General features: G+C 51.2%; 1 protein-coding gene across 1 annotated transcript in view; it reads right to left on the reverse strand.

Moving 5' to 3' along the window:
- PDIA5 (protein disulfide isomerase family A member 5) overlaps positions 1–25271 on the reverse strand; it is a 93634-nt gene that overhangs the window by 10658 nt on the left and 57705 nt on the right. The window contains exons 9-14 of the mRNA XM_055316339.1: positions 24563–24654; positions 24397–24468; positions 17790–17926; positions 5315–5385; positions 4619–4779; positions 1252–1382 (exon numbers count right to left, since the gene is read on the reverse strand). Of these exons, the coding sequence (XP_055172314.1) occupies positions 1252–1382; positions 4619–4779; positions 5315–5385; positions 17790–17926; positions 24397–24468; positions 24563–24654 (664 nt within the window). The remainder of the gene's footprint in view (positions 1–1251; positions 1383–4618; positions 4780–5314; positions 5386–17789; positions 17927–24396; positions 24469–24562; positions 24655–25271) is intronic.

Below are 25271 nucleotides of genomic sequence, written 5' to 3' on the forward strand. Positions count from 1 at the left end.
GCGAGAAGCTCCACAAGAAAGAGCCCGAGTCCCACTCCCAGGTGGAGAAGAAAAGGCAAAAATCAGAGGGACACATTGGCTGCCAGGGGGGCGGAGGTCTGAGGCTGGGAATGGCCTGCAGGAGGCAGCCCCTCCCGGAAAGCAAGGGGGGAAAAATAAAAATAAAAAATAAAAAATAAAGGAAATCAAGGGGGAGGAGAGACATTATGGATTATTGACACTTGAAAAGTGGGGCAGGAGAGGAGCCAACGGGAGGCCTGGCTACAAGCAAGGGGTTTATGACTAGATGGAGTTGCCTGGCTTCTCCGCAGAGAGCTTTATTATCCCCACTCCATTAAGCTGAGCTATAACGTAGGGGAGGGAGACAAGGCCACCAGAAGAGTGGGGAATTCAGGAGCCTTCCCTTTTAAGTATCAATTAACTTCAAAACGGAGCACAAAAAACCCAAAGGTCACAAACATACATGTCACTTCCTCAACTTAAACTGATTAAAACGAGGATCGAGGAGGGGAAGCTAGCTCAGAAGAATGTGGTGTGCTTTTCCCACAGCTTCAAACCCCATGGCCTCAAAGCCACGTGGGGAGGTCAGGGACAGGGCTGGGCTGGGGACGCTCAGGAAGATGAGAACGGGGGCCAAAATGGGCTAGCTAAACTCCAAGGTGGTTTTTTTTTTTTTTTTTAAGATTTTATTTATTCATGAGAGATGCGGAGAGAGAGAGGGGCAGAGACACAGGCAGAGGGAGAAGCAGGCTCCATGCAGGGAGCCCGATGTGGGACTCAATCCCTGGTCTCCAGGATCACGCCCTGGGCCAAAGGCAGGTGCTCAACCGCTGAGCCACCCAGGCATCTCTAAACTCCAAGGTTTGAAGGCAAAGTCAGTGCCCAGTGGGATGGAGGGAGCCCCGGGGTGGAAGGAAGTGGCAAGTGGGAGGCAGGCAGCCTAGAAGATTCCAGGGACATGAGGAGACTGAATAATTTTATGGCAGGTTCTTGCCACAAATAGAAGCAGAGGGCTTTAGGACTGATGTGAGAACAGCTCCCCAGAAAGAGGGAGACACCTTGACAGACCTGATAGAAGGAGGCCCTGGATTTTCAAGGACCTTGGCCTTGAATGACACCAGGGGAGCCTTGTTCACAGCAGAGATGGGCCAGAGTCCATGGGGCTGCCCTGGTCCCCGGGGAGGATCTTCTTGGTTTGGGCTGGCCCACCCCTTCACCTCACACCATGGTGAGCACCCCCCAGCTACTTACAAGGGGCATAGAACATGACCAAGGTGTGCTTCTTCTTCTTCAGCGTCTCCCGGAAGCTGTCCCCTGCCAGGTGCAGCACGCTGGTCTGCTGCTCTTCCCAGGTGGGCTCTGGGGGTGGAGGGGCCTCAGGGCTGCAGGCGTGGGAGGGGGGAGAGGAGACAGTCATAAAGAGAGCCTTGCGTCTGGGCAAGCACTTCCACCCCCACCCAGAGGAGCACGAGAAGAAATCACTTTGCATCCTTTCTAAAATGTAATTTAAAAGCTGAGCGTAGGCATGAACAAATCTGTACCATCAGCAGAGACTCTGGGTCCCTATGAGGAGTCTATCAGGGGGCCACTGTGTTAAGGTACAGAAGGCCTGAGCCCCTTGTCAGGCGGGACAGCCTCTTCAGGCGTCAGTGGTCATCTTGCCACGCGTACAGAAGCTCCTGTGCCTGGGCTCCTGCCTCCCTAGGCTGACCTGCAGCTCCCCCCGCCCCCCCCGCACACCACTTGTCTATGAGGTTGGGAACACCACCGGCCTCGCCCAACACTGCTCACCCTGCTCCGGGGTGACCAGCCTCAGTCAGCGTGTAGCTATCTGCTGTTCGTGCTCTGCTTAAGGATTCTTTCCGAGCTCCTAAAAGAATGACTATTTGTCTCTAGGCAAGACCCATAACCTCTCTGAACTTAAGTTCCTTCATCAAGGAAACAGGAACGAAAACGCTGACCTCGGGGTGCCTGGGTGGCTCAGTAGGTTGAGATTCTGACTCTTGGTCTCGCTCAGATGATTTACTCACTGGTAGTGAGACTGAGCCCCACGTCGGGCTCTCTGCTCAGCAGGGAGTCTGCTTGAGGAGTCTCTCCCTCTGCCTCTCCCCCACCCATACACACACGTGCACTCTCTCTCACTCTCAACTAAATAAATCTTAACAAAACAAAACAAAAAAACCCTCTGACCTCAGAGGATCTGAGGATGAAATGGGCAACAGATAAAAAAAAATCAATTGGCAAAGCCTGGGAAGGTATTCCCACTTATGTGGCGACACTGTCTGCTAGAGCGTCACAGAACAGCTGGCATCGATAATAGAAACAGCTTCCTTTCTCTGAGTACTGCCACACTACAACCATGCCAAGCAGTAGTCTACTTTAATTCTTTAGACAAGTCTTTGGGAAAGTGTTGTCTCCATTTGCAGATGGGAAACTGGGGTGTAGTGGGGTCAAGTAAATGGCCCGAGGTCATGATCTAAGCTCAGGGCTCTCAGACTCCAAAGTCCATGCTTTTTACCCTAAGAGCTTTTCAGGCACTCAGCAGCAGGGATGGCGCACGGAAGGAACACAGGTCCTCTGTGCTCACTACCTGCATCCAGGCCACCCCTGATTCCCCCAGCTCTCTAACCACAAGTGCAAGCACCAGGGACTTGCCTGAACCCCCACCCTGCTAATCCCCACAGTGTACCAGCCCTGGCACCAGAAGCCTCCAGAAGGAGGCTAGAGAGGCAGGTGTGAATAGCAACCTGCTTCTCATGCCAAGAGGTCCAAAAGGGCGAGTGCCTTGGCTCTTCTGGGAGTGAACCACTGAAGCCGCCCCCAGGGATGAACAGGACCAAGTGGGAGGCGTGGAGACAGGACCCTGCCAGTGGCCAGTGCCCTCACCTCTGCCCAGGAGTCTCTCCTAAACCTAGTGGTAACTTTGCTCCCTTTCTTTTTTTTTTAATTTTTATTTATTTATGATAGTCACACAGAGAGAGAGAGAGAGAGAGAGAGAGAGGCAGAGACACAGGCAGAGGGAGAAGCAGGCTCCATGCACCGGGAGCCCGACGTGGGATTCGATCCCGGGTCTCCAGGATCGCGCCCTGGGCCAAAGGCAGGTGCTAAACCGCTGCACCACCCAGGGATCCCTTTGCTCCCTTTCTATAAGCGAGTTATTTCTCAAAACACCATGGCTGAGGGTTCCATTCCCACCTCCTGAATCAAAGCCTCAGGGACAGCAGCCCCCAGAATCTGCACTTTAAACAAGCACCTGCAGACAAGGTGACACATACGCCCACCCAAGTGTAAGCACAAATGTCCTATTAAATAACTCAATCTAGACGCTGCTATTTTGCATGACTCTCAGGTCACATTGTGACTCAAGCGCGGGTTCTCACATGGGCATCATTATGCCACGTAGCAGGGACCTCTGCAAAGGCTGGAATAGGTCTTCTTTTGCTTTATCTTCCCTGCCCCTGTGCTGAAATGAGGAAACATTCTCAAATATTCAAGCAATATGTGAGTGTGTGTGTGTGTGTGTGTGTGTGTGTGTGTGTGTGTGTCTCGGGGGAAGAGTGTGGACAGGACAACGTCTCCTTAACTACATCTTAACAATTTCTGCCTCTCAAGCAAGGCCTGGGGCTTCCTCCACTTCCCCGGGCACCTGTATGATGGTCCCCCTCTCTCATAGGACAGGGAGATGCTAAGAACTGCAGGTTCCAAAGACCCTGGGTGAGTAGGAAGTCCTTGGGCCAGTAATTAAGAGGCTACGCAGGTCCTCTGGACTTGTAGGCTGTTCCGGGCTGAGTTGCGGGGTGACCCTCTCCCCCGCCCCATTCACATGTTGAAGTCCCAGCCCCCACGTTCCTTGGAATGTGACTGTATTCGGAGATGGGGGTCTTTAGAAAGATAATTAAGTTAAAAAGAGGTCCCTGGGGTAGGCCCTACCCTAATCTTACTGGTGTCCTTCCAAGAAGAGGAGGTTAGGACACAGATGCAGAGGGAAGACCATGTGAAGACACTGAGAGGAAGAAGACAGCCAAGGAGAGAAACCCCCTCTGCTGACATCTCATCTTGGACTTCTGGTCTGTGCAACTGTGAGGAAATAAACTTCTGCTGTTAAGTCCCTAATTCTGCATCACCTGTTGTGGGAAGTCAGCAAACTACTATCCAGACTGAGGGAGCTCTCCGTGTTCGCAAGCCCGAACCACTGCAGGCTGCCTCACGGACACTACCGGTGGCCTAGTCAATCCCCAGCACGCCTGGGCCTGAAGGAGTCCAGCTCTGTGTGTCAAGAGCTGTGTGCGACCCTTGGCCATTCAAAGCAGAGGGAATAAAACACCACGATGAAGCCTGGGGCTGGGATGCAGGGAACAGGGGTCCTCCGAGAAGAGAGACACGCCACCCGCTGGCACAGGTACCAGTGAAACTGCACCTGGGAGGGCTACCAGTGACATGCTGGATGAGGACGTGTGGCCTGTACACCAGAGGTGGCCTTAGGACTGGGGAAGTCAAGTCTGCCTCGGCTCCCGTGGCCTGGAGCCAAGGCCAGCGGCCCCAAAGGGTTACTCTGTGTCCTCTAGGCCAGCTCCAGCAGCCACAAGTCTGGATGTGCTACTGAGACCACCAAACTTACTTTCGCATCCACTCAATAAAGTTCTTCTTTGTTCTGAGCGCAGGCACTGCGTATTTCTCTCCGTTCTTAAAATACTTCAGTGTAGGAAACTCGGAGATGTGGAATCTCTCTGCCAGGGCCTTGTTGACAGTGGCATCGACAGCTGCAAGGACACCAGAGCTCTGGGATGGGGGAGAGGCCAACCATGCATGACAGCCTCAGATGTGGTGTTGGCAGAAGAGGAGCCCAGATGCCAGCCCCCAACCCACCCAGGACCCGCCAGCACTTCACTGGGGTGGTGGTGGGGGCGGCTGGCCCCCTGGGCTCATATATCCCAGGATATGTCCACTGGAATGTCTATTATTTCTCATTTGTCGGCTGAAATGGGACTTTTAAATCTGCCCCAGCAATCAGGCTGTGCAAACTACGGCTGTTCCCCACAGTTACGGTCCCAGAGACAAGAGGGTGAACTTGGGGGCTTCACCCCAGAGCCATGGCTGGCAGTGGGAACACGACCCTATAGTCTCTCTGCACCCCTTCATCCCTGGTAGGGGCCCGACCTATCAAAGACGTGTACTTGGGGACAATTTAGTACTGCAGACCTCCAGGGACCAGGACAGTGGCTGTGGAGCTTGCAGGGCAAAGTCACCGGGATGGTCCCTGTCATTGATTCTTTAAAGGAAAATGGCAGGGGGAGGTCAAGGAAAGGAAGCTTACGTCTGCTTCTCCATGGAGGACTTCCGCTGCATTCTCAAACTCTGGCTTCATTTTCTTACAGTGTCCACACCCTGTGGGGGGAAAAAGAAAAAAATCAAGAGAAACCACCCCCATGGCACGGAGGCTCCAGTGAGGTCCCCCGCCTCTGGAAGACAGCTGGGCCCTGTTCCCAGACACCAGGGATACTTGAGAGAAAAGAAGCACCAGCTCAGGGGAAAGAAATCTTTTCCCTAATCCACTCGGTGGGGGAAGGGGAAAGAGCGCAAGAGGCAAAAATGAAGTAACCACATAAAAAAAATCCTGGGAACATATACAGATAGGTCCTGTGTGCCAGGCACTGCTCTAAGCCTCACGACAGCCCTACAAGGTGTAAACCACATGATCTCCATTTTACAGATGAGAAAACTAAGACACGAGATGGTGGGCGACTGGCTGAGGTTGCGTACACAGCCAGAAGTCGCAGAGCTAGGCGGAGAACCAGAGTCACGTGGCTGGAGGCCATAGCCACAGGCAGCGTGTGCTTCCTGCCACTATGGCTGTCATCACCCCACCCCAGGGCGGAAGGGGATCTGTGCCTTGACCTGGGAATAAGCCTTCACAGAAGCAAGAATACATTCCGGTTATCCCCACACGGGAGGGCGCATGATAGGGTAGGCACAGGGATGTGATCGGTCATTTCCAAATGCCCTTCTCTTGGTATAAAGGCCACTCTGTCCTCTCCTCACCACCACACAAATGCAGTAATGTCATGAATAATAAGACCTGATACATTGAAAAGCAAACAAGCACTTTGATAAGTGATGTCAGGACATTTGTACATGGCTTGCTTTCTTTGTTTGTTTAAAAGATTTTATTTATTCATGAGACACACACAGAGAGAGAGAGAGAGAGAGGCAGAGACACAGGGAGAGGGGAGCCCTCTCTCCTGCGGGGAGCCCGATGCAGGACTCGATCCCAGGACCCCAGGATCACAACCCGAGCCGAAGGCAGACGCTCAACCACTGAGCCCCCCCGGGTACCCCTGTACGTGGCTTTTGTTTTAGGTGGACAGTACTTTCTGGCTTCTAATGCTGCAGGGCCGTGAAGTGAGGAGGTCCAGACTGGGTGAGGCTCGAGATGGCTTGAAAGGGGACGTTGGCGGTGTGGAGGCCAGGCAGGAAGCAGGCCAAGCAGAAGGCAGGGGCCAAGCTCAGCCTTCTCACGGTGGGTGCTGCTGTGTGGAAGCCGACAGCACCGCAATGCTCACGACTGACTTGGGGCAAAGGGACGCAGACAGACTCTCCAGGATTAGCCGAGGGGACCTCCCACAGCCTCCAGAAGCCACTAGGAAGCCACGGAAATGGCTTTCTGGCTCCTCTGTGAGCACCTGGCCGAGGCAAGAGTTCCTATCTCCTCCAGGTCATTCACAGAGCTCAGTCCCGGTGCCACCAGGGACCATGTCCTTTCCACTCCTGCCCACTCCCAGCGTCCTCAGTCTGCTGACCCATCCCTTCTAGGGACAAGGGGTTGAACAGTGGCTATGCCGCACCCCGCACCCCACAGTGACAGCAGAAACTGTACGTCATCATCCAGCTCCCAGGCCGGAGAGCTGTCCGCCCTGCCTCTGGACAGAGCACTCGGGCGACACGAGATGATCATGGGTGGAACCGTCCCTGATGGAGGCCGGCCCAGGGAGCAGCTATGATTCTCGGCTGCACCAGCCTGACGGTCCTTCTCAAATGGGCCCAAGGATGAGGGACAGCTTTGAGCTCGTGGTCTGACTGGAGCCCACTGAGGACCCCGTGAACCGCAGGGGTATCAAGGTCATCATGACTTTGAAACGCAAGAATGTCGTTTTCCAGAAGTAAACATGTAGTGCTGTCACAAACCATTTGTTACTTTCTGAGCCATCGGGTTACAAAGGGTGTTTTGTTTCGTTGTGGTAGGTTGGTTGTTTGGAACTGAAAATGTGTTCTCCCCAGAGAAACAATTTCATCCACAGATTCTAGGCAGATTCTCAGGAACGACCACAGACGCCCATTTCACAGAATGGGCCTGAAGCAGAGGGAGCGTGCGGTGCCTCCCCCAGACGGAAAGCACGCGGCCTGCAGCCCGGCTCGGGACACCATGCAGGCCTGTCCCACACTCCCTGCAGGCGGCGGCGACTCGCCGCAGCACAAGGGAGAAATGTCTTCCTTGGCTCAGGCTGGGTCTCTGGGCCTTCTTGGATCACTGACACTCTGGAGAATTTAATAAAGCTGCTTCTCCCCTTCTCCCACACTGATGCATAAATAGTCCAAATTTATGTGTAACTTCATAGGGACCCAACCCCCTGACTGGCTCCCCGGTTGAAAGCCAAGGCAGATGAGGACCGACTCTGGGGCATTCACTTTCCCATGGGAGGTAGGACAGAGGCGCAGAGTTGTCCCCACGGGTGTCCCTTTCACGCTGACCCATGTGTCAGGAGTAATGAGATATTTTAGGGAAGATTCTACTGACATAACATAGAATATACTAAAATGAACTTTTTTTTTTTTGTTTGGTGGTTTTCACTAAAATCAAAGGAATAAGTCATTCTGTGGGAGCTTATGGTTGGGATGAAGGGGTTCTAGAACTCTAGGAGGGGACTCACCCTGGGTCTACATCCAGGCTGACAGCTCCCTGCAACCTGCCCCTGGAGACTTACCCCCATTCTCCTGCTGCTAGGCTGGCCTTCCCTGACTGACGGAGTAGAGGCTCACCTTACACGAAGGCAAGTCAAGAAAAGGAAGCTCAGAGACAGTCCTGAGGCTGATCTGTCACCCAAGATGCAGCGTGCCCTGGAGAGGAGCAAGTGAGTGGCCTGAGTCAGACCCACTCAGCCCAGGAGGCCGCAGGGCCCGCGGACAAGGTGGGCGGTGGGAAGGAGTGGGGATGGGGGAGGAAAGACAAAGAAAAGCCAGCCATTGCCTCTGACACAAAACCATGATTTCTTTCCAAAATATCCCAGTCAATATGGGATATTGACTGAAGATGAGAAAATTCATCTTCATACCTTTATCAGGTTTTGGCCCTTTGAGGCCCTGCCCTGCTGAGGTGGCAAATAGACTCCGTATCACAGGCCAGCTTCCGCCAGTGGTGGGCCAGAGATGGACTCTGAGCTTGAGAGCTCGTTCACTGGGAGGAAAGGTCTGTCATGGACAGAGGAGGGAGAGACAGAGGATATGCCACAGAAGTCCAGACTCTTTAGCTTGTGCTCATGCCTCTCTCCTGAACTTCCAGACCAGGCTCCTGGGTCTCTCCTTAAAATAATAAAAGTACGCGCTCTCTGTACTGCGGCTCCACACTTTTTATTAGCAGCCCAACGAGACCGGTAAGACAAAGCTCGTTAGAGCCAGAAATGGTAACTCTGAGAGATGAAGTGATAAACCTGGGGCCCCAATATGGGATTAAGGTGGACCTTCTGGGCTGGAGTTCCCATTGCTGTGTCCACACGAGCCCCCTCCCCCCACCCTTTCTCCAAAGTCCTTCTGTCCAGCAGCACCCGCTCCTCACCATCACCGCCGCTGCCCTGAAGGACCAGGCCTCTCCACAGAGTCCCTTTCAAGCTCCGGCCCCTGCTTTGAGTCTTCCGTTCACTCCACCCCACCAAAACACCCACTCCTCTTCTACTCACAAAGTACTTCTTATTCATGCATTTCTGAGGCATTTAATTTTGGACTGCCTTGTGACTGTTCTATTGCTGTCTTCTGATACTTAGGAGCACCCAGGACATCTTTTCAAGACATAAATCTGATCAAACTCCCTTGGCTAAAGCTTTGCAATGGCCTCCCGTCACAGGTAGATCTGAATCCCAACTCTCAGATGGCCACACCACCTGACTCTCCGACCGTCAACCTCAGCTCCGGTCACCTCCCTCCCGTCCTCCATGCTGCAGCCTGCGGCCTTCGCTCTCCTCTATCAGACCAAGCTCGCATCCACCTCAGGGCTCTTCACGTACGGCTACCTGGAACACGATCTTTCCCCCAGGACTGGGGACGGCTGACCACTTCACGTCAGCAGGCCTGAGCTCCAATTTCGCTTCCATGGAGAAATTCTCTAACCATCGAACCCACAGGAGCCTCACATGTCATGCTCTCTTCCGCTATCCTGTTTATTGTCTCAACTGTACTCAACACAGTTGGACGAATCTGCTGATTTGAACCTGTCCATCGCGTCTGGAATGTGACTTCCTCATAGGCTCGGCGGGCTGTTCAGCTCACCATCACATCCCTGGTACTGAGGATGATACTCCACACACTTTTTGGATCAATTAACCTCACAGCTACATTGTTCAGGTTTGCACCTGTGCACAACAGCTTTAACCGGACTAAATTCTTTTGGGGCAATGGTCATGCCTGTATCTGAATAGTTGCCAGTTTGACCAGATCATCCTATTCAGTATAACTGGCAGCCAAGCCAGTTACTGTGCACGTACCCTCCCCTCCCCACCACCACGTACACATTTCTGCTGCTCCTCACAAGGTCTGAAAAACATCTCTGGAAATCCCCAGCACCTGTGGATGTTGTTCTACAGCTTCTCATTCATACCCTAGAGCAGTCTTGGCTTTTGCTTATAGCATCAATTCCCTCTGCTCCCTGAACAAGATACGAAGGCTAAGCAACAAACTTCCATTAAGAGAGTTTATGACAAAGAGACTGGCCAGGGCCCCAAAGAGGAGAAAGGTCTGGCCAAGCAAACATCTCCTGCTGGCACCCACTTCCTCTAGAGACCGGGGTCATGGGTGGACTCCTGGGCCTGGCCTTCAGGATGTCCTGGCTGTGTGGGCTGCGGGACAGCCAGAGGAGTTATAAAGCAGGAGCAGGACTCCAGCCCACTGCGTTTTAGTGTCCTGATTGTGATTTGATAGGCCATTAAGTTTTACTGCCAAACTTCCTTGTTGGGTTTTTATCATCTGTGTAAGTGCGCTTACGCTGATTTTCATGACCTGGCACAGAGGCTGCATGTCAACTTCTCAAGCACTCTTTCCTGGCTATGGGAATGGGAGCCTCCCGTCAACCCCGAGCTTTCCAATGCCTTTGGATTACATTGATTACATGTATGGTTTTATTACAGACCAGCTAGAGAGCCTTCCTGGATCCTGGAACCAGAATTTTCCAGGGGGCCAGGTTAATCTCAGCTCCCTTGTAGCTGAGGCTCTATAGGAGCCTGGATTTTCCTATCCACATTTCTGCTGCCTTGCCTGGATCTTGGTTGAGGCTTTTCAGGGAAGTGGGGCTCCTACAGATGCTAGCAGAAACACTCAAGTTTTAACATTGTGATGAGCCCCCACCCCAACCTGCTGGAGACCTCAGGGCTCTTTCAAGGCTTCCAACTGTCTACACAACAAAGCTGATTTGTAGACACTCACAGATAGTCTGGGGCAGATTCATACACTGATGGATGCCTCCATCTACCACATAGCCTTCTTTTTGTGCAAAAAGAGGCTTGTTTTTTTTTAATTCCTTTATATTAGTGGAAAATGTAGATAACAAGCTTTTAAATTTTTTCTTCCAGGCTTCTATCCTAAAGAAATAATCTGACATGTGGACAAATATTTATGCATGAAACTGTTCTCTGTAGTGTGATTTATAATGCAGAAATACGGTAAACAACTCGAACCTTCAACATTATGGTGCCAGTTAAGTAATTTACGGTGCCATTATACAATGGAATATTATGTGACCACAAAAAGCATGCACAGAAAAGCATTTTTAGTAACATGAGAAAATACAAGATAATCTTTAAAAAAATGTAAAGGAAAAACATGCATGAAGAAAAGGATTTAAAGAAATAAAATTGGGATGCCTGGGTGGCTCAGCGGTTGAGTATCTGCCTTCAGCTCAGGTCGTGATCCCAGATCGTGGGATCGAGTCCCACATGGGGCTCCCTGCATGGAGCCTGCTTCTCCCTCTGCCTGTGTCTCTGCCTCTCTCTGTGTGTCTCTCATGAATAAATAAATAAAATCTTAAAAACATTAAAAAAATAAATAAATAAAATTAAATCCTTTCCTCCCATCTGGCACAATAGAATAAAGAATCCAGATAAATTAGAGAATGAGATGAAAAAACAAAAATATTAGAACAAAATGCAGGGCACTAGTGTTTTGGATTTCCCAAGCAAGCCATGAATCCCAGAGGTCAGGATGAAGAAAGGCAGGCCTCAGAGGTACAGGTTTTAATCTTGGCTCTACCCTTTTGGCAAAGTGACCTTTGGCCAGTTTCTCAACCTTTTAGTGCCTTTCTTTCCTAACCTGTAAACTGAGGATAAGCATGATCTCTACCTCATAGGATTTGTTGTGAATATTAAATTAGTACAGGGAGTGCTTAGAAGGAATGCCTGACCCATAGTAAGTGCTCCATAAATATTGTATTCACTATTTGACTACACAAAATGTAAAGCTTTTGTGCAATGAAAGGCACCATAAAGAAAGTTAACGTTGGCAAGAGACTACAAAGAGAGTATCTGGAACGCAGAAAACATAAAGATTACCGTTCGTAAGTAGAGAGTTCCAGCTCAAGAAGAAAAAGCCCCAGTGGAAAAATGGGCAAAGCATACAATAGGTGGTTTGCAGAAGAAATATAGAAGGCTGACTAGCACATGAAAGGATGCTCAATTTCTCTGGAGGCCATGGAGCTGTGGACAAGTTGCTCTTTTGCCCACCTTGGCAGACACATAAGAGGTTGACGGTGTCCGTGGCTGGCGAGGATGCAGGCTCTGACACACACGGCCAGGAGTGCTGAAACCCTTCTGGAGGGCAGTTGGCAGTTTCATGGAAGCGCAAGCATGCTTATCCTGTGGCCCAGAGCTTCGGTTTCAGAGGTAGTCGTAAATATTTAGATATGTTCCCAAATACATATGTTTACAAATGTTCGTTGCATTGTTTGAACAATCAAAGACTGGCAGCAAATGTCTATCAATGGGGAATGATTTGAAAATCTACATCTCAATTATTAAATACTATTTAACGGTTAAAAGATGGAGGTAGATTTACACACCAACATCTACATGTACATAAGAACATCTTCAAGACCCAATGGTAAGTGAAAGAAAGCAAGCCACGGAAAAAGAGACCAGAAATGATACTATTTACATAAAAAAAACCCAAACCAAAACACTATTGTTTATGTAGAAGTACAGAAGAAGAAGGGTGTGCCCACTGGTAGCAATGGGGTCAGTCGGGTCAGGAGACAGGGTGGGGAGCCGGGGTTTCACTGCTTGCACTACAGTCTTATGTATCCCTTGAACCTTGAACTGCCAAGAACAAAAATGTCATTAATATTATCCTCACAGGGGCACCTGGGTGGCTCAGGGCTTGAGCATCTGCCTTCGGCTCAGGTTGTGATCCCGGGGTCCTGGGATCGAGTCCCACATTGGGCTCACCATGAGGAGCCTGCTTCTCCCTCTGCCTGTGCCTCTGCCTTTCTCTGTGTCTCTCGTAGATAAATAAATAAAATATTTAAGGAAAAATATTATCCTCACATTATTTGTGCAATTAAAAAATACAAGTGATAGTACAAAGGAGTTTTATGGCATGATGGTTACACAAATGTACATATCAAATAAGTCAATTACCTATTTGTTAACTAAAAAAAAAAAAAAAAATTAGGGGCACCTGGGTAGCTCAGTGGCTTAAGTGGCTGCCTTCAGCTTGAGGCATGATCCCAGGATCCTGGGTTCCCCCTCTTAGGGCTCCCTGCTCAGCAGGGAGTCTGCTTCTCCCTCTCTTTTAGCCTCTCCCCCTGCTCATGCACATGCGCTCTCTTTCTCTCTCTGTCTCAAATAAAATAAAATAAAAAACAACAACAACAATTAAAAACAAGGGTGGAAAAAAGAAACTAGAAAGAATGACACCAAAAAAGTGAAAAGTAGTTGCTTTTGGATAATGAGATTATAGGTAGTTTTTTTCCCCATAGTCATTTATACTTCTCTGCACTTTCTAGATTTTCTACAAAGACCGTATTACTTGAGAATAAGACAGAAAGTAAGAAGCAACAAATCTGGAGTCTGACAGGGATCTGCCACGGAATCCAGACAGGCAGCCCAGCTCCTGGAAGGCAGGCCAGGCCCAGAAGCCTCCAGCACACGCTTCTTAGAACACATCTGGGCCTGCTGCCAAGGAAAGGGGGTGGATGGGGAAGGGGCACCCTCCCTGGAGCCCCTCTTTGTTCCTTCTACCATCCCCACTTGAGTGACGCTCACTGAGGCTGTGTTATTACAGCACCGTGTCCTCCCCTGGCCTACTGCAGGCCTGGAGGTACACGGAAAAGGAGGAGCAGTGGCTGTGACTGCAGCAAAACACGCAGTGACAAGAAGACGAGTGACAATGTATGGTCTGACTTTCCTCCTTCAGACGCTGCAGAACGAGACAAGAGGCTCCACGGAGCAGCAACAGTCAGCGTCCCGCTGCCACACCCCTTCTGGACACCGTTTTTGTCCACTGGGGGGCCGAGGACAGGGCCTGGGGCTGCAGCCTCCCCCATCCATACCAGGCCCCCCAATCAGGGCCAGATGGACGACAAACGGGGAGCGCTGAGTGGTGGAGGGCTGCCCCCAGGCTCTACCCTTGCACTGTGCCCTGCACACCCTCCTCTCCAAGCCCACTGCTCACACTGAGACCGTCCCCTCCTAATCCCTACCCCCCAGAAGGCTCAGCCTGTGATGGAAGGCAAAGTCCACGGGGCAAGACTGCCTGTAAACCTCAGCTGCCATCACTCCCTCGGTGTGACCGGGGCCACAACTGGAGCTCATGTGCGTGGAGGGGTCCCCGCCGTGCTGGGCCTGTGCTTGTTTGTTCAGTGATGACTCAGGCCTCGGAGGCAGAGGATGCAGAAGGGTCTGTGTGAGGTTTCTAGACCCATTCCAGCCAGAAGCGAAGGGGAAGGGAGGGAAGGTGAGGAGGCTGAGGGCGGACGTTAAGTGGCAGGAAAGCTGGAAAAGAGGGTAAAGAAGCAGACCGTTGGAGGTCTGATGACAGGCAACAACGAGGGGCCTGTGTGCCTTTCCTGCCGAGAACCCAGGAGCGTAGCACCCCATGCACCCCATCAAAGTTCTAGGCATGGAACCAAGTACTCTGCCTCTGGAACCTACAGGTGCCAGGGAACCCCACCCGGGGCAGGCACCAGTCCGGTGGAAAGCTGAAGACCCTTTTACTCCCTGGCCTTTCAGAGCAGAACCTTGAGCAACAGACATGGAGCATATACTCTGTGCACAGAAGGAACACTGTCAAGAGGGGCTGCGGCTCTTCCTGGGAGTATCAGGAATGTCAACTTTCTTCTATGTATTTTCCCATATTATCACTTTACAAAATGTACATGCATTCCTCTTTAATTGCCAGAAAGTCATAAAAATAAAGTCAGCTTTTCACTTTGGGCCCTATTTCAGTCTGTTGGCGTCTTTAAAAAATCTTAAATGCAATTGTTCGATATTTTAGCCAGCTATCCTTTTTCCAGCTCTAACCTTTGCAGATTTAGAAGTATGCCTTGTTTTTTTTTTTTTTTTTATAGTTTTAACAAAACTGCTGAATAAAAAACAAGTACCACCCTCTCGACAGAAGCAAGCTAGGCTCATAGTCATTCAGCACCAAGGAGGTGCTGCAGTCAGGGTGGCCCCATCCCGTCCCTTCTCCCCATCACAGTCAGGAAAACAGACACTCGCTTTTGATAAAAGAAAGACATGCTAATTCATCAGCCTAGTAATCTTGTCACAAGAGACAAACTGAGTATATGCAGCAATCCTTAGCAGAAACTATGGTCTTCTGTGTTGACAGATGCCGACTTGCTTTTCTAAGTCTCCAATATGGGCTGTTTCTAAACCACTCCCTGTTTGGTCTGGAATGGAAACCTTAATACTACTGTGATTTCCAGAATTCACCTTTTCTGCACTTTGAAAACCTGGGATAGCCTGGCCAGTCCCTGGCCTCCAGACGTTTGTCCTTTTTCCTGGTCATTCAAATGCCACCAAAGCGGTTTCACAAGCACCGTGGGTCCTCTGGAGCCCTCCAGCAAGCGGTGCACAGCTAGGCAGCCAGGAGCTCTCTACTCCCAGCCATCCCCTCCTCGGTTCTGAATTCTCTCAAAAATCACACACGTTCCATCCCCTTCCAGGTGACAGGCCATGCATGCTCCCAGATATGGAGGGCCTGCGTAGAGAGATTATTCGATGGGAGCCTAACAGGAAGCTCTACCTCATGCTTTTGCCCACCAACCTGGCAGAAAGAAAGCCACACATGCACACACATGCATAGCTGGGCGGGGGGGTGGCTGGTGGGCACCTCACCAGAGAATACAGACTCCCTCACAGGCAGACACCCTCAGAGGTCTCCGTTTGCTAAATCTGCAGCCAGAGCCCCTCCCCCACAGGGTTCTACATGAAGCAGGGTGGCTTTCAAAATATTTATTAATAATGACTAATGGGGGAAGACAAAAGCTGCCATCTGGTTTCCAGTTCTTTCTCTCACTTAGCTCTAAACACCTTCATCATTGGCTTGTTTTCTCATCCATTAAGCCCTACCATGCCACAGACGACCTTGGGTGGGGGAAGGGGGAAGTGATGAACAAGATCTTCTGGTCAGGGAGGGAAGAGCATGTGGTAGGGGTAGGAGGGGAAGAGAAAAGGAGGGACACTAGGCCCCCGGACCCTGCAAGCATCAGCTGCTACAGTGGATTGCCCACAACCTATGACGACAAGAAAGAACACAGTCAAAACATCCCCATCTGTCTGGTGCACACTGTCTCTGGATAACATACAGGATTCATCAAAGGGGACACACGCTCTTCACGCTGCAAGGCCCAAACCACAGACCACTGCTCAAACCGCTCTGTACTGTGTCGGGCTGCAAGGACAGAGAGACGGGGGGTGAAGCTCCCCAGGGAGACTGAAAACAGCCGCCACTCTCTGCCTGTACTCCTGCGACGGGGGTGTACACCTAGGATCTTCCCAGGGTGATCCCAACTCTACCTGCTGTGTAACTTCCTGCCACATTTGCTTCCATCAGCAGCTCCCGGATGGGCTGGGAGGACACATTTCAGCCAGGCAGACACTGCAGATTCTCAGGTCCCGCCAACTCTAGGGACATGAGGCCCTGGCAGGGCTGGGGGTGAAGTGCTCCTTGGGCCCCATCATGGCCCTTCATTGGGAGATTCTCTGAAACTTAGTTTTTTGCGTGTTATGTCAGTTTTCTGGAAATTCAGAAGAAAGGTTGTAGGAATACTTTTCCTTTGGATTCTCTTAAGAACCTGGCACTCATGAGAAAGGAGTTGCTGGGGAAATCTGTGGTAGTGATCGGCTTATGAGGAGCTCCTGACTAACCAAACCCATGGGATACTAAAAAGCAGGGGGTCGGGGGATGAGAGCAGACCAGGGGTGAGCAGTATAGCATTTAGGGAGCAGCGAACAATTTGTGCCATTTCTGTGTGACAGTCCCCTTATCTGTAAAATGGGGCTAATCATCCTTGCCTTTCAGCACTGTGGGTAAGATGAAAGGAGGTGACCCTGTGGGGAGCCACTTTCTCACCAGAGGGTGATACCCAACTGTTGGCATGAATTAATACTGTCTTGTCCTCACTGAATGTGCCTCCTTGGACTGGATGGTTATGGCGCTGATCCACCAAGTAGTTACTTCTTGTTTTTCTTTTTCACAATCTCTTCCCTGCCCTCACTAGGCCAGAGAGCTGGCATGAGGCTCTGAGAAGAGCACGCTCTCCCCAACACATGCACCTGCTCCAGGGTGCTGAGGACCCATCTTGTCCACCAATGGGGGTGGGCCCAATTTTCCTAGGACTTCTATGTCCTTGGGGCTGTCACCCCCTTGCTCACCTCCCTAGGAACAACCTTCTCTCTCTTGGAAACAAATTGTAATCAATTTCCCATTCTCCATGGGAATGGGGAGGATAGTGACCTAGAAAATTCTTGAGCTACAGGCCCTTCAGCCCTTATTGCAAACACCTTTTACAGCATTCACACATGTCCCTTCCTTGATCCACTGTGGCCGCTTCAGGCTATGAAACTTCCTGGTAAAGCAGAAGGAAAGCATTCTAGATGCTGGGAGATCTCTGGCCCTGGCCTTACAGTGCCCTCTCAGCTGCTGGACAAGATACAGGGCTCAATTTCCCCACCTAGATTAGGGGTGATTACTGTCCTACGTGGTTATCTAAGGGCCCTTCCAGTCCTAATTCCTCCAATTCTGGGAAATTCACTTGCATTTCCTGACTCGTGTGGACTTAGAGGAAGCCGCTCAGGCCCACCAGGTTGAGCTGAGGAACACTGCAACTTGATCAGGACTTTGGTGCTGCTCCGATGGTGACGCAGGGTGGGCTGGGTGTGCCGTGAGGGCCGCGACCTCGCCTGGCCCCAGGGCGTCCTGGCACAGAGGAGGCATCCACCAGGCAAGTGCTCCCTGGACTCGCGTCCCAGAGCAGGGCCCGTCCTACGCTCAGGGAGGAGAGGATGTGGCGGGAGGAGCAAGGTTCCACTCACATGGGGCGTGGAACATGACGAGAACAGAGGAGTGTTCCTTCACAAACTGGTCAAAGTCTTCGTCGGTCAGGTGATAAACGGAGCCGCCCTCATCTGCCCAGGGAGTCTCGGGGACCTGGGGCTGTGGCGGCTGCGGACTGGAAGACCAAAAACAGGCAGAGCTCAGAGCAAGCCCGGGGCCTGAGCAGCCCTATGACATCCAGCCCCCTGGCAGTAGCCCCCACTGGCTCGCGTGGCTGCTGCAGGGGCTCACCAGAAACCCCTCAGTGGAGGAGCAGAGGCTGGGTGATCTGGCCCTGCCTGCCTCTTCGTCCCCACAGAGCCCCAGAGGGGCTTAGTTGAGTGTCTTACAAATAGTGGCTCTTAGCTCGAGCTCCCTAAGCAACTCACGAAAACCCTCTTCCTCCCAGGAATCTGGGGGTTTGATAGCATCTCAAGCTCTTTCAAACTTTCAGCAACCTGGCAAGAATATATAGCAACAACAAAGAGCGACCTTTGGCAAAGCTGGCCGTTGTGTTTAGTAGCTCCCCACAGGCAAGGGCAGAGAGTCAGGAGAGGAAAGAACCGGGTGGGGGCGGCAGGGGTACGCACAGCGAGAGGGAAGGAGAAAGGAGAGGCCGAGGGTCTGAGAAAGAGCAAATCCGGGCGAGGGAAGGGGCCGGGGCTGGGAAGGGGAGGCTGTCACACAGGTGGTGCAAACGTGTTCACTGGCCAGCGTGGGAGGACAGTCACGATGAGGAAGACTGGGGCCAAGGGGTACAAGATCGGGGACGCCGTCACCTCAACAGCATCTACACTACGTCACTTATCCTTTCTAGAAACCAGGAACAAAGTTATCTGGCTCTCCCAGAGGCAGCATGCTGCAGGGTCGGGCTTGGAGGCAGTCCAAATGCCCCCTCCCCATCTGCGAGCTGAAAACCTCAGGAAGCTGTCTTAGCTCCTGGGAGTCTGCTTCCACCCAGGACGACCACATGCTGGTAAATGCGTCACCAGCTGTTCCAGGGAGAGGCGCGCAGGGGCCCTCTGTTGCTCCAGAGCGGAGGACAGGACTGCTGGTGACACAAGCTCCAGCTGCTTTGCTGCCACAAGCATCTTTGCCAGAGCACCTTAATTGCCACTTTGAAAAAACCCTTTAGGATGACAAATGGGAAAGACAACCATTGTTTCCTGCCTTGGAGAGCCTACAGTAGGAACAAAGTGTACAGTTCCAGCAGCCAGCGCTAGAAATCATGAGAGAGAGTATGGCCAACACATTGGGATCTGCTGTCCCCCTGCCGAGTGGCTAGCAGAGAGGGTAACCTGCCCCCACCCCACGGAGAGCCCAGGTTCAATGTCAGCCACCCTGGGCCCAAGCAGAGGGAAGCAGCAGGAAGAGGGCAAACCATTTCCAGCCAGTGTACATCCCACATCAGATGGGGCTGGTGGCAAAATGGTGCTTTGGAATGAGTCACGAGCCAGACGATAGTCCCAGACCAACACCAGGAGACCTAGGCTCCCATACTTGGCCTCCAAATACCACCAATTCCACTTCAGGGAATTTTCCTTTCCGATACAAATGCACACATGCAAAACTGTGTATGTTTGAAGTATTCGTTGCAGATTATCTGTCATGGCAAAGCCTAGAAGCAACCTAGTGCTCGTTGGTCGGAAATGGTTACATAAGCTGCAGGCCGTCCACGACGGAGGCCGGGCAAGGTAAGGAATAACAAGAGAGCGCTCCAGGTGCTGACGTGGACAGACCACTGGGACTTTCGGAACAGGCCACACTGTACTAATTTTTGCATAAAGTAGGGAGAGCTAAAAAATAGTCATCCCTATTTGCTTATATCTGCATATAGAAACCAATCAAAGTAGTTGCCTCTAGGGAATAGGAGGTAGAACAGGATGAAGGACACAGGTGGAAGCGAGACTTTCTAATGCATCATTTTTAAGTATCTTTTACAGAATTATTTAATTATGTGAATGGAATCTGTTCAAAAATTAAAATAACTAGGGGCGGCCCGGGTGGCTCAGCGGTTTAGCGCCACCTTCAGCCCAGGGCCTTATCCTGGGGTCCTGGGAATCGAGTCCTGCATCGGGCTCCCTGCATGGAGCCTGCTTCTCCCTCTGCCTGTGTCTCTGCCTCTCTCTCTCTCTCTGTGTCCCTCATGAATAAATAAATAATTGTTTTAAAAAATTAAAACAACTGTTAAACATCCTGTGAGAGCACAGAATGGGAGAGTGGTGACTTAGATGCAGTACAGGAATATGAAAGTGCCTGAGAAACTTCTAAAGACAGAGAACACAACTCTAAAACCACTAAAATAATAGGACAAGACTTAAAAAAAAAAAAAAAAGTAAGAACCCACAGGGGCAAAAAGAACAGGAAAGAAGATAACAGTGAAGAGAGAAAAAGAGGTCAGTGCAATCTGAGAAGCTAGGAAACTGATCTAACAAAACAGGGCAGAGACCTGAGGTGCAGGGACCCCACGAACACTCGTAGCAAAGGCGAAGGCTCGGAAGAACCCCAGGGTACCACTCCTCGGAGCAGGGCTGGAGACAGGGCATATACCGAAAGCCTGAGCAGCTAGGCCCTCAGATCCTGGCCCTCGTGCTATCAGCCCGGTGAACAGGCCTCTCCCACCCCATAGACATGGTTTATTTTCTGGAAGGGACTGCAAAGCTGGGCATAGTGGTAAGAGGGCCACTGCAAAGGGAAGGACGGAGTAGGAATCTGAAGCCAAACACTCTTGCTGACTTCTGCCTTTTACCATCTGTCTCCTTGAAGACAGGGCCCCCCCTGACCGCTGGACCTCCTGCATCTAATGGGCAGCACACACCCGGTAAGTGCTTTCTGAATAAATGATGGAATGAGAGGAGAATGCCTAAAGGAAGTAGAGGTGGAGAAGGGAAGACAGGGGAGACACAACAGCTATCTTCAAATATTTCAGACTGCACCAGGAAGAGAAATAAACATTTATTTTCTACGGCTCTGAGGAAGAAAAGCAATGCTGACCAGTGGAAGTTCCAGAGAAGCTTCAGTCACTGGAAGTTAAGAACCTTCTATCTACAACAGATAAGAGGGAGAGAGAGCCATGCTGGGACTCAGAAGAGCTGAATTTGAGCCCTATTTCCTCCACTTAACCAGCTCTAGTGCTAGACAACCAACTAGACTTCAAATATCTACAGGACTGTGTATTTGGAGGCCCTTCTTCACCTCTCAGGTACATCGAGACAGATGATGCTCTGGAGTAAGATATTTGATAAATTTCTAAAGTACTACCTGAATGTTCCTAGATATCATTTAAAACTGAAATCAGGGACACCTGGGTGGCTCAGTGGTTGAGCGTCTGCCTTTGGCTCAGGGTGTGATCCTGGAGTCCCAGGATTGAGTCCCGCATCAGGATCCCTGTGAGGAGCCTGCTTCTCCCTCTGTCTATGTCTCTGCCTCTCTTCCTGTGTCTCTCAGGAATAAATAACTAAAATCTTTAAAAAAATAAAAATAAAACTGAAGTCAAAGAATCGTTCAAGCAGGAGTAGGTGACCCCAACATGAGTCAAGGCCCTGCTCTCTGAGGTGTTTCAGCAGGACTGAGAGAATCACATCTGTCCTAGAGGTAATGCAAACGTGACAAGGCTCACGGCTAGGGACAGATTTAGTGATGTTTCTATTCCCTTCCAATCCTGTGACTCTGATTTCCTGGGAAGTTCCCACAAATCAGACCCTTATCTGACGTACGTGCCCGTGCCACAGAGAAGAAGATGCAATAAGCATTACAAGTCAAGAAAACTTTGTGATCGCTTTCAGTTCACTTCTGGTTGGAATAAAAATATGTAAGCAGAAAGGGGTGGCTAGGTCAAAATGGACTACCGTGTATATCCCCTCTAGGTGCCAAGCCCAACTCAGCAGCATGAAACAGCAGCATGGAGCCTGCACGCCTGCCATGATCAACGCACCCACCCCAGAGTCCTTGCAACTGGGACCCCAACGTCTCTACCTGGCCTCATTCAGTGCCCAGTGGCCAGCCACTCATGGCAGGGGGTGGAGGTGGGGTGAGATCTGGGTTCTTCTCTCCTGGGCTTCTGAAAGTCATCCAGAGAGCTTATAGCAAGGCTGGATCCACTCTCATTCTTCTACACTCGGCCATACCTAAGCCCTGAGCAGCCAATGGGAAGGCCTGGGGAAGAGGTGCCGGGAAGAAGGAAATATGGGTACACTGCTAACCACCAGGATGTGGGACAAAGTCAGTGAAGATTTAAAACACCTGACATAGGGGAAAGCCACACACAGAGCTGAGTACACGTGGGGCGGTGGGGGGGGGGGACTGGAAAGAAATTCACCAAAATATTACAACACATCATCTTTGGGTGGGGAGGGAGAAGAGCTTTTCCTTTTGTTTAAATATATTTTTAAGTTTTTGTATAATAGCATATCTCCCTTGAAGAGCCTTGGAATCAGAAAGTATATATATTTTTTAAATGAAGCCAGCTGGCAGCACAGTGACATTACTAGGTCTTGCTGGGGCGTGAGATGAGGGGGTTCACTGGGAGTCCTTCAAGGGGTGCTCACTACTCTTGCTGTGCTGGGGCGGGGGGTGGGGAGGCTACAGTTTTGCCCTCAGAGGAGCCAGTGATCACTGAGAGTCAGACAGCTGGGCAGGGCTGCCCAGGGAGACCCAGAGGCTGCGCCACACCCCCTTCCCTGGAGTCACCCCACCAACCTTCTCAGCCTGGAGACCAGGGATGAACCAGGAACTACCAACAAGGTTTCCTCCTCACGTGGGGTGAGGAGAGGGAGAAAAGAGAAAGTACAAGTGGGGAGGCACCAGACTGGGGCTGCCTCCAGCTCTCCGCCCAGAGCAGCCTGGTGGAGGAGCTGGGGTGGGGATGGGTGGGGGGAGGGGGCAGTGCCAGGCTCCAGTGGGGAGATAATCACCTGTCTCAGAGACTCCACTGATGTGCTCCCCTGTGTAGGGTTAGCAAGCAATTCTCAACACTTAAAACAAAAAACAAAAACAAAAAAACCCCTTAACCTTATGCTTCCAAAAAGATACGAGTGCATTTTGAAACCAGAAAAGGTTAGAGAAGGGGGAGAGAGGCAGACAGATTTTATGCTCTGGTGACAAATGAGATTGCTATTTGTTGAAACCTTCTCCCAAAGCAGAGTAAGAGGTGTCTGGCTGAAGGAGAGGACATGCTTATTATCAAATGTAAAAGGAAGACAGGGGAGTGAAGGCTCAGGTTAAAACAATGAACACAGGAGAATGGCACCCTCACCCCCCTTCCTGGGCAGGAGCTGGAAATGAGGGAATAGATGGGGACAGAGATAAGAAAATGCTTCCAAGAAACAAAAGGCGCTGTGCAAACGGGATGCTACTGCTGTATCTTATCTCCTGGGGACCCACGGAACAGAAGACTGAGAGCTTCAACCCTTAGAATCTGACAGTTTGTTCCTTTGTTCGTTTGTGTGGGGGAGGGGTACAAAAATTAATCCTCCTTCCCGTTCTGAAAACACACATTTTCATCCTCCTTATCTTCGGATGACTAATTCCTTAACCTTGTTCCCCTTGGGTAATGACGTCAATGAAGATCCACCATGCTGGCAACTGGGGAAGGGGAAGGGGGCTCCAACCAGAACTCAGGGGAGCTGCTGTCCAGGGCAGGAGCAAGCCTGGCCCTGCTACTTGTCTACTGCAGGAGCCTGGACAAGCCCCTTCTCCCTGTGCTCTGCTACCTTTTTCATTAAATAAGGCTAATAACGATGTCTTCCTTACAGGGCTGTGCTGAGGATTACGTGAGATCCACATAAAGGCTTTAGAACAGGGTCAGCCACGACGTGGAGCCCAAAAAATGCTAGCTGGTATTATTCCAAGAAATACACACACATAGCCACACACGGGCAGTGACTGGTAAGTGCCACACTGATGACACGCAGAACTCAAAGCAAGCAGGGTAAGTGCTCAGCTGGGATGGCCCCAGGAGGCTGCCAGGAGAGGTGGCCCCTCCCCAGCTCCCATGGTGGGAGACGAGGTGGGGAGCCAGACTCCCTATCCAACACACCAGTCAGGGTCATGCCAGAGTCCCATACCTAGCAGGGTAGGGGTTCAGGTAAGGGGTGCTCTGGATCACGAGGATCTAACCACATTAGAACCAAGCATCACGGGTTGCCATGAAGCAGCGTCTGTGGGGAGTGCACGTGAATGGCAAAGCACTCTGCAAATCTGAGGTATCAGAGTATTTCTTAGGAGCTTCATAGCACCTAATATAGTGTTGTGTTTGAAATAAGTGTTCAACTGAAAATCCGATTTTCAGAAACACCTGCCGTGAGCCTCTCTCCGAACTGACATCCCAGATGAGAAATGTCCCTATCCATCGGATAGTAAAGGGGATAAAATGATTTGAAATGCAGTCAACTATGGTCAGAGTCACACCAAATCCTCCCGATTCCTATATCCTAAACCCACGAAGACCCAACCTCACCTGGAAGCAACCCAGAAAGCACGATGAGATCTTTCCCTTCCCGGTTCTCTTCCCCAGCCTCAGCCCCAGGACCAGGAGCCGCCCTGGGGTCTAGCTGAGCACCCCCCTCCCCTCCAGGCACACAGCCCTGAGGCGACCGTCCCACTTACTTCTTCAGCCATTCCACAATGTCCTCGGCCGTGGATCCATAGTTGTCATACTGGAACAGAAACCGTCCTTTCCTGTGAAACGTGGACAGACAAACGTGGGCTCAGCCAGGCAAGCAAACGCCGTCACGGAGGGGAGTGAGCATCCGAAGGGAAGCAGGGGACTTACTCGAAATAGCAGATGGTGGGGTAGCCTCGCACATTATACTCCTCTTTGATGTTTTCAAATTCCGAGGGGTAGATGTTCATCCCAGCCAGCACCTGGGAGCAAAGGGAGAACTGGTCTATCCACGCCCCGCCCCGCAGACAACCCCACAGGTCCATGCACAGCCCATCCATCTGTCCCGCCAGAAACAGATGAAGGGGACAGAGCCTCACAGGGTGACAGGCAGCCTTGGGCAGCAAGGCAAGCTAACCCAGCTTGGGAATGACTGAGAGCTCTGGAAGATGCTGGGTCTGGGCCAGGGGTTGCCCTCTGTATCAGAAGTTCCTTTCACTTGCCCTGTAGGGGGAGTCATCCCAGAGGGAAACCAGAGTTCCGAGGGCTGAGCAAGACACCTGGCCTTGCTACCAAGTTCCAACAGGTCCCAGAGTGGGGCTACTGCCTCCCAAGTACACATGATGCCTTCTCCCTGCCCATATCAACGAGGGTTGTACTATTCCTCTCTTAAGTGACGGGATCACAACGTCCTCATGGCCTGTCTTCAATCTGTCCACCTCGGCTTTCTGTGCAACGTTCTCAGACCTCACAGCTCATATGTGGCCAAGTAGAGAGTGTGGCTCTCATGGCAATCCACCTGCCTGACTCTCTTCCTTCCAGATGGCTAGGTCCCCTACCTCTCCCCTCCTGTTTGTAACCATCACCTTCGGTCTGACTG

Source organism: Nyctereutes procyonoides, unplaced genomic scaffold (genome assembly GCF_905146905.1).
Source record: "Nyctereutes procyonoides isolate TBG_1078 unplaced genomic scaffold, NYPRO_anot_genome, whole genome shotgun sequence".
NCBI lineage: Eukaryota > Metazoa > Chordata > Mammalia > Carnivora > Canidae > Nyctereutes > Nyctereutes procyonoides.